This window comes from Epinephelus moara, chromosome 1 (assembly GCF_006386435.1).
Source record: "Epinephelus moara isolate mb chromosome 1, YSFRI_EMoa_1.0, whole genome shotgun sequence".
NCBI classification, from domain to species: domain Eukaryota; kingdom Metazoa; phylum Chordata; class Actinopteri; order Perciformes; family Serranidae; genus Epinephelus; species Epinephelus moara.
In genome coordinates, this window is record NC_065506.1 from 34,150,472 (window position 1) to 34,165,995 (window position 15,524).

At 42.0% G+C, this 15,524-nt stretch overlaps 1 protein-coding gene across 1 annotated transcript; it reads left to right on the forward strand.

Moving 5' to 3' along the window:
• Positions 1 to 219: 219 nt before the first annotated feature.
• Positions 220 to 15,524, forward strand: pros1 (protein S). The gene is made up of 14 exons (XM_050043612.1): positions 220 to 461; positions 1,059 to 1,216; positions 3,812 to 3,836; positions 3,936 to 4,016; positions 4,163 to 4,285; positions 4,453 to 4,578; positions 7,422 to 7,550; positions 7,714 to 7,954; positions 8,514 to 8,700; positions 10,561 to 10,725; positions 10,910 to 11,078; positions 12,282 to 12,418; positions 12,538 to 12,766; positions 14,551 to 15,524. The coding sequence occupies exons 1-14, from the start codon at positions 383 to 385 to the stop codon at positions 14,742 to 14,744; spliced, it is 2,043 nt and encodes a 680-aa protein (XP_049899569.1). The 5' UTR covers positions 220 to 382; the 3' UTR covers positions 14,745 to 15,524.

Genomic DNA, 15,524 nt, shown 5'->3' on the forward strand with positions numbered 1-15,524 from the left:
TGATTACGGCCCTGGTGTAAGGTTACCATTTCTGTCCCCTTACACTTAATTTTAAGTTAAGTGATGCTACAAAACACATGTGACTGACACACTACAGACTGAGCACAACTTACTAAACTCTGAGACCTTTTCTCTGTCTGAGTTGAGTTGCAGCCACTCAGAGCTGCAACAAGCATGTAAGGTTGAGTAAACACTGACAGTGTGTGTGTGCAGCGCTCCCTAGCTGCTTCCACTCATACCCCTGTGTATCTGCTCTCCTGGCAGCCTCAGCTCTCCCCCTCTCTCTACGAAAACACTTTCGGGAAGAATAAAGTTTTTTTCTGCGCTCAGCCAGTCTTTACTCAGAGCCAAACCGTGGCCTAGCAGGAAGAACGGCTCGACTATGTGGAGAAAGAAACGGGCACTTGGGGAATCCTTGGCTTGTCTCGTATTTCTCGTGACGCTCGTCGATGCTTATCGATGTAAGTATGTGAGTGTTTGCTTTTTGCGGTTTGCATTTTGATCCCTTACGTAGTCAAGCAATTCACGGAATCGCCTGTTACAGTCTATTTGGTCCCAGTGCCTCAGATTGAAAGCAGCTTTCAGCCTGGATGGGACCAGTTGGGAACGGCATTAGGACTTTTATAAGTTTTAAAGCAAGCAGACCCAGAGAAAAAGAGGGAAGTGTGAGGGGTCATGACTCCTTTCTGCACCGTGAAACAATGCTTGGACAACATGAGCTGCTTGTTACAACAACTAGAGGTCATTTCTGGGAAATAACGGTTTCGCAATGACCCTTTTTTTCCCTCTCAAGCCAATTCACAGAAGAGTAATTAGGTTGTCCACTTTGTCCATGCAGGCACCAGCCACATCAGCCATCTGTCATGAGGACTTGAATTCCTGCTGGGATCAGTCATGTGTTGTTATAATGTAGCTGCATATGCCTGCTTGTATTAATCACACATGTGAGAGTATCACTGCACAGGCAATAGGTTTGTGCTGATTGCAAACATGCACACACCATGCACAGATCACACTGTATATCTGAATGAGTTCTATGTATCTGTGTCTGTCTGTAGTCCTGAGCCAGAGCACAGCCTCCCAGTTCCTGAGCAGGCACAGGAGAGCCAACTCTCTGTTTGAGGAGAGCAAGAAGGGCGACCTGGAGAGGGAGTGCATCGAGGAGCTGTGCAACAAGGAGGAGGCCAGGGAGATCTTTGAGAACCAGCCAGAGACGGTAAGAGAAGACCAGTGACCCCTGGTCTTACTGGTTAGCTTTGAGAGCAAGGTGGCCTGGTGCCAGACCCCTGGAAGTGGATGAGAAGGGAAGAAGAAGTGGAAAGTTGGACACGGATTAAAGGTCCACTATGTAGGATTTAGGGGCGGCAGTAACTTGGTTCATAGGGACTTGGGTTGGGAACCGGAGGGAACAGGACCAAATATGGAGCGTCAACTGATGGCTGGAGGTGCCAGTTCATCTCCTGTGCTAGGCTGAGGTGTCCTTGAGCAAGGCACCAAACCCCCAACTGCACGGGGCCAAGGCAGCCCCCTCACTCTGACTTCTCTCCAGTTAATACATGCATAGGTCCTGTTTGTGCATGTGTGTGTATTATTTATTTTTTAGGTTTTCATTTTGGCCACAATTGTTCTCCTCGATGTGTCCTCATGTAAAGGTGCACATGATATCGTTAGATACTTAATGTGAAGACACGGAGGTCAGGTTTAGGCTAGTAAAGTTACTATGGATAGATTTAAGAAACGTGATGATGTTGTGCCCTAAAGATGATTCAAAGTTTACTCAGTTCTGAAACACTGGTCTCCTGGGGAAAGTCCTGTGAACCATCCACCCCCCAACCTGCTTCCTTAAGGCTGATTTATACTTGTGTGTCAGCTCTATGCAGACCCTACGCTTTAGCCTACGCACGTGGCCTACGCCGTTGTGAGCATTTATACTTGTGCGGTGGTGTGTCTGTGTCACTCTGCAGTTACACCTCCAAACACTACACGGTGGATGGGGCCACTTCTGTCTTTAATCCCGTCAGTGCATTGGTCACATGATTGTAGCCTTCCCAAATACTTGGATTATACATGAATTACTGGCTCACCATTATGTAGCATATCTACAAATTTTGGTGCATGAGAACAGCCTGTTCTCTTGCACGCTAGCACACAGGAGAGCTTTTAATTTTGCAGGCTCACTGCTAGATGCTATTAAATCAGCTCCCAGGAAGTTCGCCAGGCTTTGAAGCACATTTGACATTATGGCCAACTTGTGTAATTACATCTTCCAAGTCGGCTATATGATGTCATCGGGCCCAAAAAGACTTTTTCACATAGACTTCCATTGAGAAAGAGATGTCTGTAAATCAGTGGATCCATTTTTTGAAAGTCACAACCCCTGTGAAATGACTCGATTCACCATCATAATTTCATCCATTTGAACTGATAACATCTCAAAAGTCTACAAGAGCCGCACGATGAAATCATTTTATCCCCATTCGAGTTGACAGAGCACTAAAGCAGATGTTAGCCACTCTGCTTGCTAAAGTCTGTAGTCCGTCTGCTCTGTGGGCCCAATTATGTGGAAAATCAAGGTAGTTTTACACACTGGAATTAGAATTTTTTTGGCTTAATGCACCCCTGAGCAACTTGGAGAGAAAGAATGGAGCCTTACCTCCACCGCTGTATCCAGGTCTCTTCATACATCCATGCACTAAATTGTACACACTGGACCTTTGAGCAGTGGAAGCAAAAGGTCAGACCAGGGCTGCAGCTAATGATCATTTTCATTATTGATGAATCAGCTGATTGTTTGTTTAATCTATAAAAACATCAGAAAATAGCTAAAAATGTCACTTTGCCACAGCTCAGGTCAGTCCAGCATGCATATATTTTCCATTTACTATCACAAAGGGCTAAAAAACAGCAAATATTCACACTAAGGGTGTTGCAACATACTGGTATTGACGACAACTATGATATTTAAAAATGAAATACTGATATCAGGTGAATAATAAACATATAATTATATCATGTAAATAAGCTGGCACAGTTTAAATACATTTCGTTTCTTTCTTTCGTCCCACAACGCCATCTGGTTACCTTTTAACTATCCATTAAATTGCTAATTTTGTATTATTTTATACAGCTATGGTTACAGACTCTCACTCCTCCTCCCTATACTCGTGTTTTGAGTTTAATTTGCCAGAAAATAGAGATAAAAACGGCACCATTAACAAAGTTAAAGATGAATTTGACTCACTATTTTTTGAAAGATATGGCAATGATATTGTTATCATCAACTCTTTTGGCTATGGCAGTAGTGTAGACAAAATCTGACATTGTGTGCCCTTATTCACATTTGATTTTTTTTCCCACTTCTACTAAAACATAACGACTTATACTGATATGAAGTCATTTTATTTCGATTTACTAGTAGATATATTGACTAAACATTTAAGCTACAGATCAGATGCTTTATCTTTGAGAAAGAGCGGGCAATATATTAATATTATATCAATATTGTGATGAGACTAGATATCGTATCGTAAGTGTTGTCTTTTCCTGGTTTTAAAGGCTGCATCACAGTAAATTTGTGTCATTTTCTGAACTTACAGACTGTTCTAGCTGTTCTGTTATTTGCCTTTACACACTCAGTCATTATATCCACATAATTGATTATTATTTTATCAAACATTTCTTGTGTAAATATGTTCTGAAAGCACCATGAGTCAATCCTACATTATTGTTGCATAATCAATTTCATGGTATTTGGTCAAAAATAGTGTGATGTTTGATTTGAGCATTTATTAACCTGTTGTGTTTCTTCCAGGAATACTTCTACCCCAGATATGTTGGTAAGTGTGCAGAATTTATTGTGTCTCTTCATATGTTTTGATATCAGTTTTATTTTGCCTCCACTACCCATTTCTGATAAAGCAAACTCTTTGTTGCAGTGTGTCTGGGTTCACACCGGGTCGGCATCAGCAACCCGAACTCGGATGCCATTCCGTCAGACCTTCGCACCTGTGTGAGGGGTGAGGGACTTTTATGTCAGTTAGTCTGTAAGGCAAATAACGGTTAATGAGAGCAGCTTTTATCGACGCCTTCATTAACATCCTGTGTGTGTGTGTGTGTGTGTGTGTGTGTGTGTGTGTGTCTAAAACTGTTTGTTGCATGGCAGAGATCAGCAACCAGTGCTCACCAAATCCATGCTACAAGGGGGGTTCAGTGCGCTGTGTGGACGGCCAGGCCTCCTTCACATGCGAGTGTAAACCCGGCTGGAAGGGGCCGCGCTGTGAGGACGGTGAGTTCTGCTTTGGGATATTAAATGTGCTTTTTGTCTAACATCCTGTATCAGTATTTTGCACTTCAAATTAGACGTTAAAGTCAAATTAAAACCAATGAATTTAACCTTTTTGACAGCATTGAATCGGCTGCTAAAAAATGTTGTGTAATGTGTTGGCTGTGCAGACATCAACGAGTGTGTGGATCCTGAATTTCCTGCTGGATGCAACCAAAAATGTTACAACATACCCGGTAGTTTCTACTGCATGTGTGAAGATGGCTACTTCATCAATGACAAAATCAACTGCGTGGGTAAGACTCCATTTGTTTCAGTTGCAATTTGTGCTGCTCAACTATGTTAAATTTAAAGGGACAGTTCATCCCCAAATCAAAAATACATATTGTTCCTCTCACCTGTAGTGCTATTTATCAGTCTAGATTGTTTTGGTGTGAGTTGCAGGATGTTGGAGATATCGGCCGTTGAGACGTCTGCCTTCTCTCGACTATAACAGAACTATATGGCGAAGAGAGAAGCCAGACGTCTCTATGGGCGATATCTCCAGCACTCTGCAACTTACATCAGAACAATCTAGACTCATAAATATCCCCAAACACAAGAGGGAAAATATCTATTTTCATTCATTTTAATTTTAACAGGACAGAAAGGTGCAGTTTTATGTGCTTAACGTGTGTGCGTGTGTGTTATATGCTCTTATACCACATATATGAATCCAGCTGTTCATCTGTCCCTGTTTAAGCGAGATGTACAGTGCTACTTAGCAGCTGAGCAAACACAGACGTTTCTACAGGGCGCATTATTCCTTTTGATATCTTCCCTTTTATTTATTCATATGGACGGTGGAACCCTACACACTTCATAACAAAATCTCTGTCATCCAGCTGTTGTCCTCAGGGTCTGAACCATTTGTTATTTCTAAAGCTGACCTGAGGTGACCTCTTACGTAACCGAATGTGAAAAAAGCTTTTAACATCTGAAAACATCCATCCTTTTTTGTTGTAAACAGACCGCCACTCTCACATCTCCGAGCTGTTAGAACTTGTTTGATGCTTTTTGTTTAAACCTAAGTTTCTTTCTTTCTGTCTCTTTTTGAGTGGGAAGTTCACTCAGTGTTTATCTTTGACTGTGTTAAGGCTTGTTGAGTACAAAGTCTTCACAAACATGGACTGAGTCAGTTTGGTAAATTTGCTTTGTCCTTTTTTTGATGGGGTGTAGAGATTTAGAAGATTGTACGGATCATTTTGCACATAGCCAGTCGATACATATTCCAAATTATACATTAATGTGGAGTGATCGGTGTTGACATGTTCCAAAGCTGACCATTCAAATTATTATTACAGTTATTGATTAATTTAAATGAATCTGTCAAATATTTTTAAATTAGATCATTAATGTCTTTGATACGTGATATCTTCAGATAGTTTTTTTGTTGGATAAACAGTGTAAGCAGAACAGCAGCACATATTCGTAGTTGAGAGACTTGAACCATTGAATGGTTGTTGCTGTTTTTTGCTTTATAAATGACATAAATAATTAGATTCCTATCAAACTGGTCCTTGGTTATATGCTGTCCATTAGCAACTGCTTTCTGTCCCACATTGAAAGAGACCCCCTCCTCCTCCTCCTCCTCCTCCTCCTCCTCAACCTCAGCTGTATTCTTCTCACAGTATACGAGTTTGCTTATAGCTCATCTGCCAGGTTTTATTTTACAGCAACATATCTCATGAAAACAAATTACTTTCAGCAGCTGAACCGCCACCAAGGAAGAGTTTTCAAAACAACCTCTGCTTGCAGCTGCGCCTCATTATGGCACAATGATACTGTGACTCTTACAATAAATGCAGATGCTCAAAGCTTGATAAAATTAAAGTGTAAGAAATTATATTTACTGTAATTTCTGTCATATTTATTGATTTCACCAATGTACCAAAATTCCACTTACAATCAACTCCATATAGTTTATTTGAAATGTCATTTTTTGTAAGGACATATATCATGCTGCCCTTACATCAAATGACTTCTAAAGGTTGCATACAAGTTTCCAGTGTCGGAAATTGTGTGTGGGCCCGTAATCTTGATCGTTGGGTGTAAGATGGTCATAAAGCTCAGACTGAGCTGTCTTAAGTCTTTTTCTCATCTTGATATTCCAACAAAATCAAATGTGTCTAACATTATATTAAGTTTTTAGTCTTGACTCATGCAAATAGTGAAGTTCAATGAAGAGAACATTGTCACCGAGCAATAGCTGTGTTCTCTCTAGCACCAAACAAGAAGCAGCAAACTAAGTAGACAGTAAAAACGGAGGGGACTCCTGGGAGGCGCAAGAACATGAACAAGTCTCTGTTCTCTTGTGCTGTATTGACTCCTGTTGTACTTTCAAATCCTGTCTGAAAACACACCTTTTCAAGGCTGCATATTTGGTCTGATTTAATGGTGACACACATATTGAGACTTGCACTGATGATGACTTTATGATGATGATTTTATACTTAATTTTTATAATTACCATTTTTGGTAATTTTTGGCATCTTGTAAGGTGTCCTTGTGTGCTTTGAAAGGCACCTATAAATAAAATGCTTTATTATTATTACTGTGGAAGATGAGAAGAAACAGGTGGAGCTGTGGAGTGAACAAGAGTCACGGTCTCCTCCCACTAAAATAGTGCAGCTAACTAATGGAGGCTGGTAGCAAGTTTAGGCAACAAAGTCCAAAATGTAGAGTTTGTAATCAAATACAATTTATATTTATGGATTATATTAATGCCGAATTGACAAGCACACTGTCGAGATTTGATGCCTTTTATCGTGTGTTTCTGGAGTTATGTTTTTTAGCAGACACATAAGGAGTTGTTAATATATCATATTTCTCAAAGGGAGTTTGGCGCAATACTTTCCACCAGGAGCAGGATGGAAATAATCTTAAAAGGAATGTAGTTGTAGTCTTACACAAAGTGACCCCTGTTCCCCAAAATCTTATAGTGTGTGACTTAAAACTCACATTGTCTTTAGATGTTTAGATGATGGTGTAAAACTTTAGACTGATAAAAGTATTTTCAAAGTCTTTGAGTGTATGGTAGGCACTACAAAGTCCTACAAGACCATTTTGCCATTGTCATTCTTCACTGACTGTTTTCCAGATATCAATGAATGCCTGATGTACCCCAGTATCTGTGAACCACCGTCTAAATGTGTCAACACGCCGGGCATGTTTGAGTGCCAGTGTCCCCAGGGTTTCAAATATAACTTCACTTCCAAGACCTGCAACGGTAAGACCTGAAATTACCACCAAGAGTCACATAATCTCACATCTGACAAAACTTTAAATGGTACTGATGGTGCACTCTGTGTAATCACACACCTTCAATTAAAAAACTTTCCTCAGACATTACAGATCATTGCCTGTAATCTTTTCTTTTCCTGTCTCTGCAGATGTAGACGAGTGTGAGTTGAGTGTGTGCGACGGGACTTGTATAAACACACTTGGCAGCTATGCGTGCCACTGTGACGGTCGTCAGGGTCTTCGTTTGGCGGAGGATGCGCGATACTGTGAGAGTATCCCTGTCTGTGTGGAGCTGTACGACTACAGGCACCCTGAGATGCTTTACCTGGGGGAGCAGTTCACAGGCCTTCCTGTCATCTACCTGCGCTTCCGTCTGCCGGAGAACACAAAGTGAGGGTCTCGCACCAACACACACACATTATAATGTACCTATTTTCTAAAAAGGTCCAGTGTGTAGGATTAAGGGACATCTGGCATCAGAAATCTTATGTAATATTCTTAACTATGTTTTCATTAGTTTATAATCACCTTAAAATAAGAATCGCTGTGTTTCGTTACCTTAAATTGAGGCATTTATATCTACATACGGAGCGGGTCCTCTTCCATGGGGTCCGCTATGTTGCTCTACAGAATCCCAGAATGGACAAACCAAACAGTGGCTTTACATAGGGCCATTTGAGTGTTCTTGTTTTTGCGTCAGCCACTGTTGTTCTCCTACACTCTTGGCACACAGGAGAAGTTTCAGTTCTGCAACGTCACTGTTAGATGCCACTAAATCCTACACACTGGACCTTTAAAGGTGTGTGTTTTAATCCATTTAACACAAAATAACACCTGCTCCAGCTTTCAGAAAAGCTCAGCCTCAGCAAATGTTAAACAGAAATGTCAAAGACGATAATAAACACATAAACACAACTCACATTTCTGTCTCTCTGTTTCTGACTGTTAGGTTTGCAGCAGAGTTCGACTTCCGTACATTTGACCCGGAGGGAGTTGTGCTGTACGCAGAGTCCTCGCAGGACTCGTGGTTCATGTTGGGACTGAGAGGCGGTCGCATTGAAGTCCAGTTCAAAAACCAGCACACATTCAAGGTCACCAGCGGAGGGAAAGCCATCAATGATGGGCAGTGGCATGTGGTAAGAGAGAGCTGTAATCCAGTAATTCCTTACACATACGTAGGGATGTGAAAAATATGTCTTATTACGAGCCACAGAAATGTCACAACAGCTGTTATCGTTTTCACTTTGTGAGTCTGTGTGTGTGTCATCATGGCAAAATGTGGTCCTGGTGACACCTGCTGTAGCGGGAACTACCACAAAAGCTGTTTGTAGTATTTTGCCAGGAGTCTGTGTGTTTGTCTGTTTATTTTATTTTATTTATTTTAATTTAACCCATATTTAACCAGGTAAGTCCCGTTGAGATCAACAGTCTCTTTTACAAGGGAGACCTGGCCAAGACAGCAGCACACAAAAAGTCACAGCCAAACAACCACACAGTAAAAACATAGAAGATACACAATTACGTGTAGAAATATTAGAACACCTGCACACAATGACAAGACCTAACCAATTCATTCATACTTGTGCATATGAGAGCTTTAAAATCAGGTAGCGAGACCATGTAGTTTCAAATCTTTTGGAAGTTAATCCAAGTAAGAGGAGCAGAGCACATTAAGGCTGTCTTTTCCAGCTCAGTGTGTGTACCAGGAACAGACAACAAAACTAAATCTTGAGATCTCAGACTAAAGCCACAGTCAGATCTCTGATCAACCAATGTAGAAATGTACGGTTTACCCAGTATGGCTTTATAGATTAACAAATACCAGTGACTGAGCCTACGAAAGGTCAAAGAGGGTCAACCAGTCCTGGAGTAAAGTGTACAATGATGAGTCACAGTTACACACTGATAGGATGACACTATGATGTTTGTCTGTTGACAGAAATTGTCAACATGATAGTATTGCAACTGTGCAAGATGTAGTCACAAAACTTAACAGATGTGCAGTAGAGATTACAATCAAGGCTGCGTTTGAAGATGGATATGGTCTGAGCAAGGGTGCTGGAATTAAGGGGGTAGAAATAAGGGACGGGGCCACTGACTGCCCTCTTTATGCCCCTGGCCCACATTCATTTGAGGTCGCAAATCGCTGTGTCATCGCTCGCAAGATGGTCTCTAGTTTATTATGCCTCTGCATCGACATCAGACTCAGTATCTCAAGAGTGCCTCGAGGGAATTTCCTCAAATTTGCCAGAACTGTCCTCTTTAACTCGAGGATGATCTCATTAGATTTTGGTGGTCAAAGGTCAGTGTGACCTCACCAAACACATTTGGGGCCATAACTCGAGAATGAATGCACTAATTATGACTAAATTTAATACAAATCTCTAATAGGATAAAATGATGACATTTTATATCCAAGCAGGTCAAAGGTCATCTTCACTGTGCCATAATGTTCTGCAAAAACACTTTTATGGATATAATTTAATGCTATAACTTGGGGACAGAAGGGGAGACATTTGGTCAGATATTGAGTTGGTGACGATAATCTTGAGCGTCCATCTTGAAACTGTGCTGATTGTATAGATCTTCTGTGTTGTCGGGTCGAAGATGTGTGTGAAGCATTCATGTTTTAGAATTTGTAGCGTCTTTGCAGCATTGTCCATATTTAAAGCTCTATCATCTGTCACAGCTACATATGAGTCTGGACGTGGATGTAGACTTCAACGTGACTGGTTGGCGGTAATTCTAGCATAACATTTTTTTCATATTAATAGATCATGATCACGGACTTTCCTTGTTGTCTTGTTGTTCTGTGTTTTAATTGTGTCCACATTTTGTTCATTGTTTACTGTGCTGCACCACAAATTGCCCCTTTGGGGACGTGAAAGCATTCAAAAGGCTAAACATAGTGGGAGCTGAAGTGCTAATCAATAAACTGACTCAATGGGTAATACAGTGCGAAGGAGTTATAATGATGCTGTATGTGCAACATGCAGATCTCTGTGGACGAACTGGAGAGCAGCATCAGTGTGAAGATCAGCAAGGAAGCTGTGATGAGCATCAACAGCCCCGATAGTCTCTTCACTTCAGTCAACGGCAAACTGGAGACGAAGGTGTACATCGCCGGGCTGCCCAACCGCACCGACAACGTTATCAAACCTGTAAGCAGGTCGCCTGAAAGCATGCACACTCAATGAATCACTTAGCATACACAGTTTATTTCCCCTGTGACCACATCTCATAGAATCACCTTAATAACATGGTGAAACGATGATATACAGGAAATACACTGGACCAGCTCCAATCCTGTGTTGCACTCAGTGTTTGTCTCCACTGATTCATTAGATCAACCCTCGACTTGACGGCTGCATCCGAGGCTGGAACCTGATGAACCAGGGAGCGTCTGGGGTGAAGGAGGTCATCCAGGAGAAGAAGAGTAAACATTGCTTTGTGTATGTGGAGCGAGGGTCTTACTTCACTGGGGCAGGACTGGCGCAGTTCAACATTGACTACAGTGAGTAAGTTAAGTTATACTTTATTAATCCCTGTGGGAAAGTTTGGATCCATCCCAAATACTGTGAAACACTGAGTAGCCACAGTGTCGCAGGATCATATATAGCTTTGAATATGGGCTTGATTTAAAGGCAGCACGGGGGGGGCTGAGGTTTCTAAGTTTTTCCTGTGTTGTTCTTGTTCCCTTCCCACCTGTGAAATGGGTGGAGCCGTTTCTATTTAAGCTTAGTGTTGCAAATAATGGTGTTGAACACTGTTGATGAAGGTCCAGTAGGACTGAAACGTTAGTGTTACTAATAAATTGTGAAGCTGAGCAAGAGCAGTGTGCCGGATAATCTGTTCAAAGCGCAGGAGTGTTACCGAATGTGTGGTTTTTTGGAAAGTGAAGCATGTTAGGAGGAAACGTGAACAAAAGGAATATAAAATTCCACATAAAAAGGCCCCAGTTGGCGGGTTTCGTACGAAGACCTCGTAGTATTACAGACCAGCACAGGCACACAGTAGACAATGTCATTTGCAATAACTGAGCAAACACTGTCTCAGTTGGTTCATTTTTAACCACCTCAAAAAAGGCCCACCAAAAAATTCATTATCAGGGGTGTGGGTGGCTTAGTGGATAGAGCAGGCGCCCCATGTACAAAGGTTCAGTCCCTGCTGCAGCGGCCGCACGTTCACCCCCAGCCTGCGGCCAAAAACCCCAAACACAAGTCCACTGTTGGTTCATGAGTAAACACCCTCCTGAGGGTCTGAGTGTTGCCCACAAATGGTGTCAGCTTCCACTTAACAACAATTAGAAACTGAAAAAGACTAGAAAAGATAGAGGAAAAAAAAGATCAGGTTTTACATAGTGTTCTGGAAGGATTCCAGCTTCTCTGGTGCCACAGCACTGTGCTCTGTGCTCCCTCAATGGTTGGCTCTGGTGCTGGCCTACTATCGCAACCGCCCCCCCATTCCCCACCCCCAACCGCCCACCCTATATCTCTCTGTCCCTATCCTTCTCTGTCACCTCATTTTCTGCATTCCCACCAGTTTGAACATGAGAAACATTGCTTCTTTTGCTCCTTTGTTTTTGTCTTTTTCTTTTTCTTCTGTGTCCTCAATGTTTCACTTTGTCTTAATTTTTATTGCACTAAACTACTAACTAAATTTCCAGCCTGACAAGACAGATGTATTTTTGTTTCCCTTTGTGTACGTGTGTAACCAGGTGATTCTGGGAGCTGGAATGTGGATATAAAGATGAATATACGTCCGTCCAGCAGCACGGGTGTCCTGTTTGCTCTTGTTCACAATGACACAGTCCCCCTGTCCATCGCTGTGGTAACGCAGGGAGAAGAAGATGCCGTGAGTTCATTCATATATTTCTTGGAAATAAGCACACATCAATCTCTGCATGTCTTCATTAATGAAAGCACAAACATACATTGTTAAACTTTGTGATGTTTTTGACCTCCATGCTCCAGAACCTGCAAGTGTTTTTGGATGGTGTCTCCGTGGCAACGCTGGAGTCACTGATGTTGTGTTACCCCGACCGGCTGATGGTGCAGCTGAATGTGACTCCAACTGAAATCCAAATCTCAGGCAACTCCTCTTCTGTTACCTACATGAAGTCTGTCGACCTGCAGGAGGCACTGAAGCGCCTCAACAGCACCATGCAGAACCCTGTCAGTACATATATCGGAGGGATACCAGGTAAGATAAAGTGGAGAGTAGAAGTACTAAAGGTGCCATTTTAAAGTGAACTATGACACGATTTATTAGATACATGTGGTCACCATTGAAGGAATACTTCATCCTCCAAATGACCATTTGTATATCAGTTACTCACTCTGCGTGTTGTTGAGCTCAGGTGCGGCTCGGCTGCGGCACTTCTAGAAATTCAGAGGCTCGCTGATTTTTTAAGCAGGATGCTCACTGTTCTCAGCAAAAACAGACTGAAAATTGTCTTGTGCTCATCATATTGACGTTATACCGCCTGTCACTACAGTTTCAGTGTCCAGATGACTCACAGACATGAAGAAATATAAGTACTTCTGTTTTACTCAACCATTCCTGTTTCTTTCTGTTTCAATATAAAAGTGCTTTGACAAAGTTTCTGCGGACATAATCCCTCCATTTGTTAACACAAGGCTGTTTATTGTTAAATATTGAGTGGAGTATCGGCTTTTAATTGAGTTTCCCTTTCACACGTAGCACACAACAGGAGATTGTCTCTGTCAAGAGATTGTCTCTGTCAAGAGAAGTGTTCTCACCTACCGGTAATACTCTGTTTGGTTTTGGCGAAGGATGGCACCTAGGTAGAGCCTGCAAGAGGCAGGACATGATGCGGAATACACCGCAGTCACACTAAGTTCGTAATTTGGTCATAAACACCTGAGTCTCTTGCTGTTTGTTGAATTCGTTTGACAAAGTTCCTGAATCTCTTCATCTCTCCTGTTAGACATTTTTATTGCCGTCCTCCTGTAAATGACCCTCTCTTCACCCTCAGATGTCTGTTTTTTTCTGTTTTTTCTGGCTGCATGATAGAAATGTTAATAACATCCTCACTTGTGGGTGGCTGTGTCTCAGGAAGTAGAGTGGGTCGTCCACTAATAGGAAGATCATCAGTTCGATCCCCGGCTCCTCCAGTCTACATGTCAATGTATCCTTGAGCAAGATACTGAACCTCAAATTGCTCCCGGTGGCTCTTCCATCGGTGTGTTAGTGTGTTAAAAACTGTGGAGCAGGTCTATTTACCAATTCACTCTCTCTCTTCTATGGGCTCAATTGGACATTACATGGACTTTGTACTAGAGAGCTGGCAGGGTAAAGTCTACCTAATATCTGGTCCAACTGATTTGGACATTTGCATTCTCACATACACCCCCGCTTAATGACTAGATAATTTCAGGGTTGCAGTGCATGTGTGAAAGAGCTAATGTTGGCCATTTTGAAATTATTTCTTCACCAGAGGTATGCACGAAAATGTTTTCTTCACAAATTCAGTGTAACACAGGGTGAGTAACTGATATAAATATGGTCATTTGGGGAGTGAAGTACTCCTTTAAAGACTCAATGTGGCTTCCCAGCCAACCAGTCCTTATCTGTTTATCAGAAAGCATATCAAATATTTCCTTATGCCAGAAAACAAGTTCAAAGCAAAGCTAAATGGAATATCCTCTTGATTGTGCTATGACAGTACTCAGTGGATAATTCGCTACTCTCGCTAGCGACACATGCTGTTAGCATGAAACACAAAAGTACAACTGAGGATGATGGGAATGCCATTAGTTTTCTGGTTCATGCACCAAAATATTGGACAGTCTACATTTTTGACCAGATGATGGCGCTACAATAAAAGCAAAGTTACTTTACCTTAAGTTTATTTTTGTTCATGACGTTATTTCAAGTTGTTTTTCTTGTGTAGCATGCTGTGACTGTGGTATTAAACACTGTAAGTCTCACAGACTGTCCCACTCTCTGTCTTTCTCTTTCAGATGACGTCCCGTTACCTGCCACCCCAATGACGGCCTTTTACCACGGCTGCATGGACGTCACCATCAACGGCCAGCAGCTGGACTTCGACGAGGCTCTGAGCAAACACAACAGTATTAAGTCCCATTCCTGTCCTCCTGTGTCTGCCCCCGAGAGTCACCCTGAAGCGCAGCACCTACATCCGCACCAAAAGTGACCTTAATTAACACTGAAAAGCCCTCACATTAGGCAGCGTCCCACAGCGGCCACTTCCTGGGATATTTTGGAAAGAGAGATATAGAGGAGGAGATGGGAGGGAGGGAGGAAGGGGGGTAGACGATTATAGTCATTTTTGTCGACTTTCTCTGATGGGTTCATTTATGCTTTTCATCCATACAGTATTATTGTTCCTGTCCTAGGAGCATTTTGTTCACTTGTTATTTCTTAGTGAGGCACAACGAAAGCTGACTTGCCAGTGAGCAAGTCGGAAGCTGGATGGCCGGATGACGTAGTTGTAGCAGTTTGTTGCAATGAATTAAAAGCTTTCCAAGAAATGTCTGAAAAGAGCTGAGCTCTGTAGCACGCATACCATGTGTTGAGCAAGAGATGGTTATGTTTGTGTAGAAAAATAAACAAATGGTCACTGTTGACCAGGCTTTGAGACCACCTGCATCTCTTTTCCCTGTTGTTGCATCATGGTATATCTCTGGGTGCTCTTCAAATAGAGTGCTGCAGGGATGACGATTATTTGTAGGCCAGCCTGGGAGTTAACGGCGCCCTGGTTCCCTTGACAGAAAGCCAGTGGGATTTTTTTCTATTGGATTTTGGATTACTGCAGAAAATAAGCTCTGTGGCAAACAAAAGTTTATGAAACTTACACGCTTTGTTCAGCAGGATAATGAACACTGCTTATATGATTTTTGAAGCATAACTGCAATTAACAGAAGTAAAAAGCTAACATATATGGAGCTAGCACAGTGACAGTACACTTTTTTTT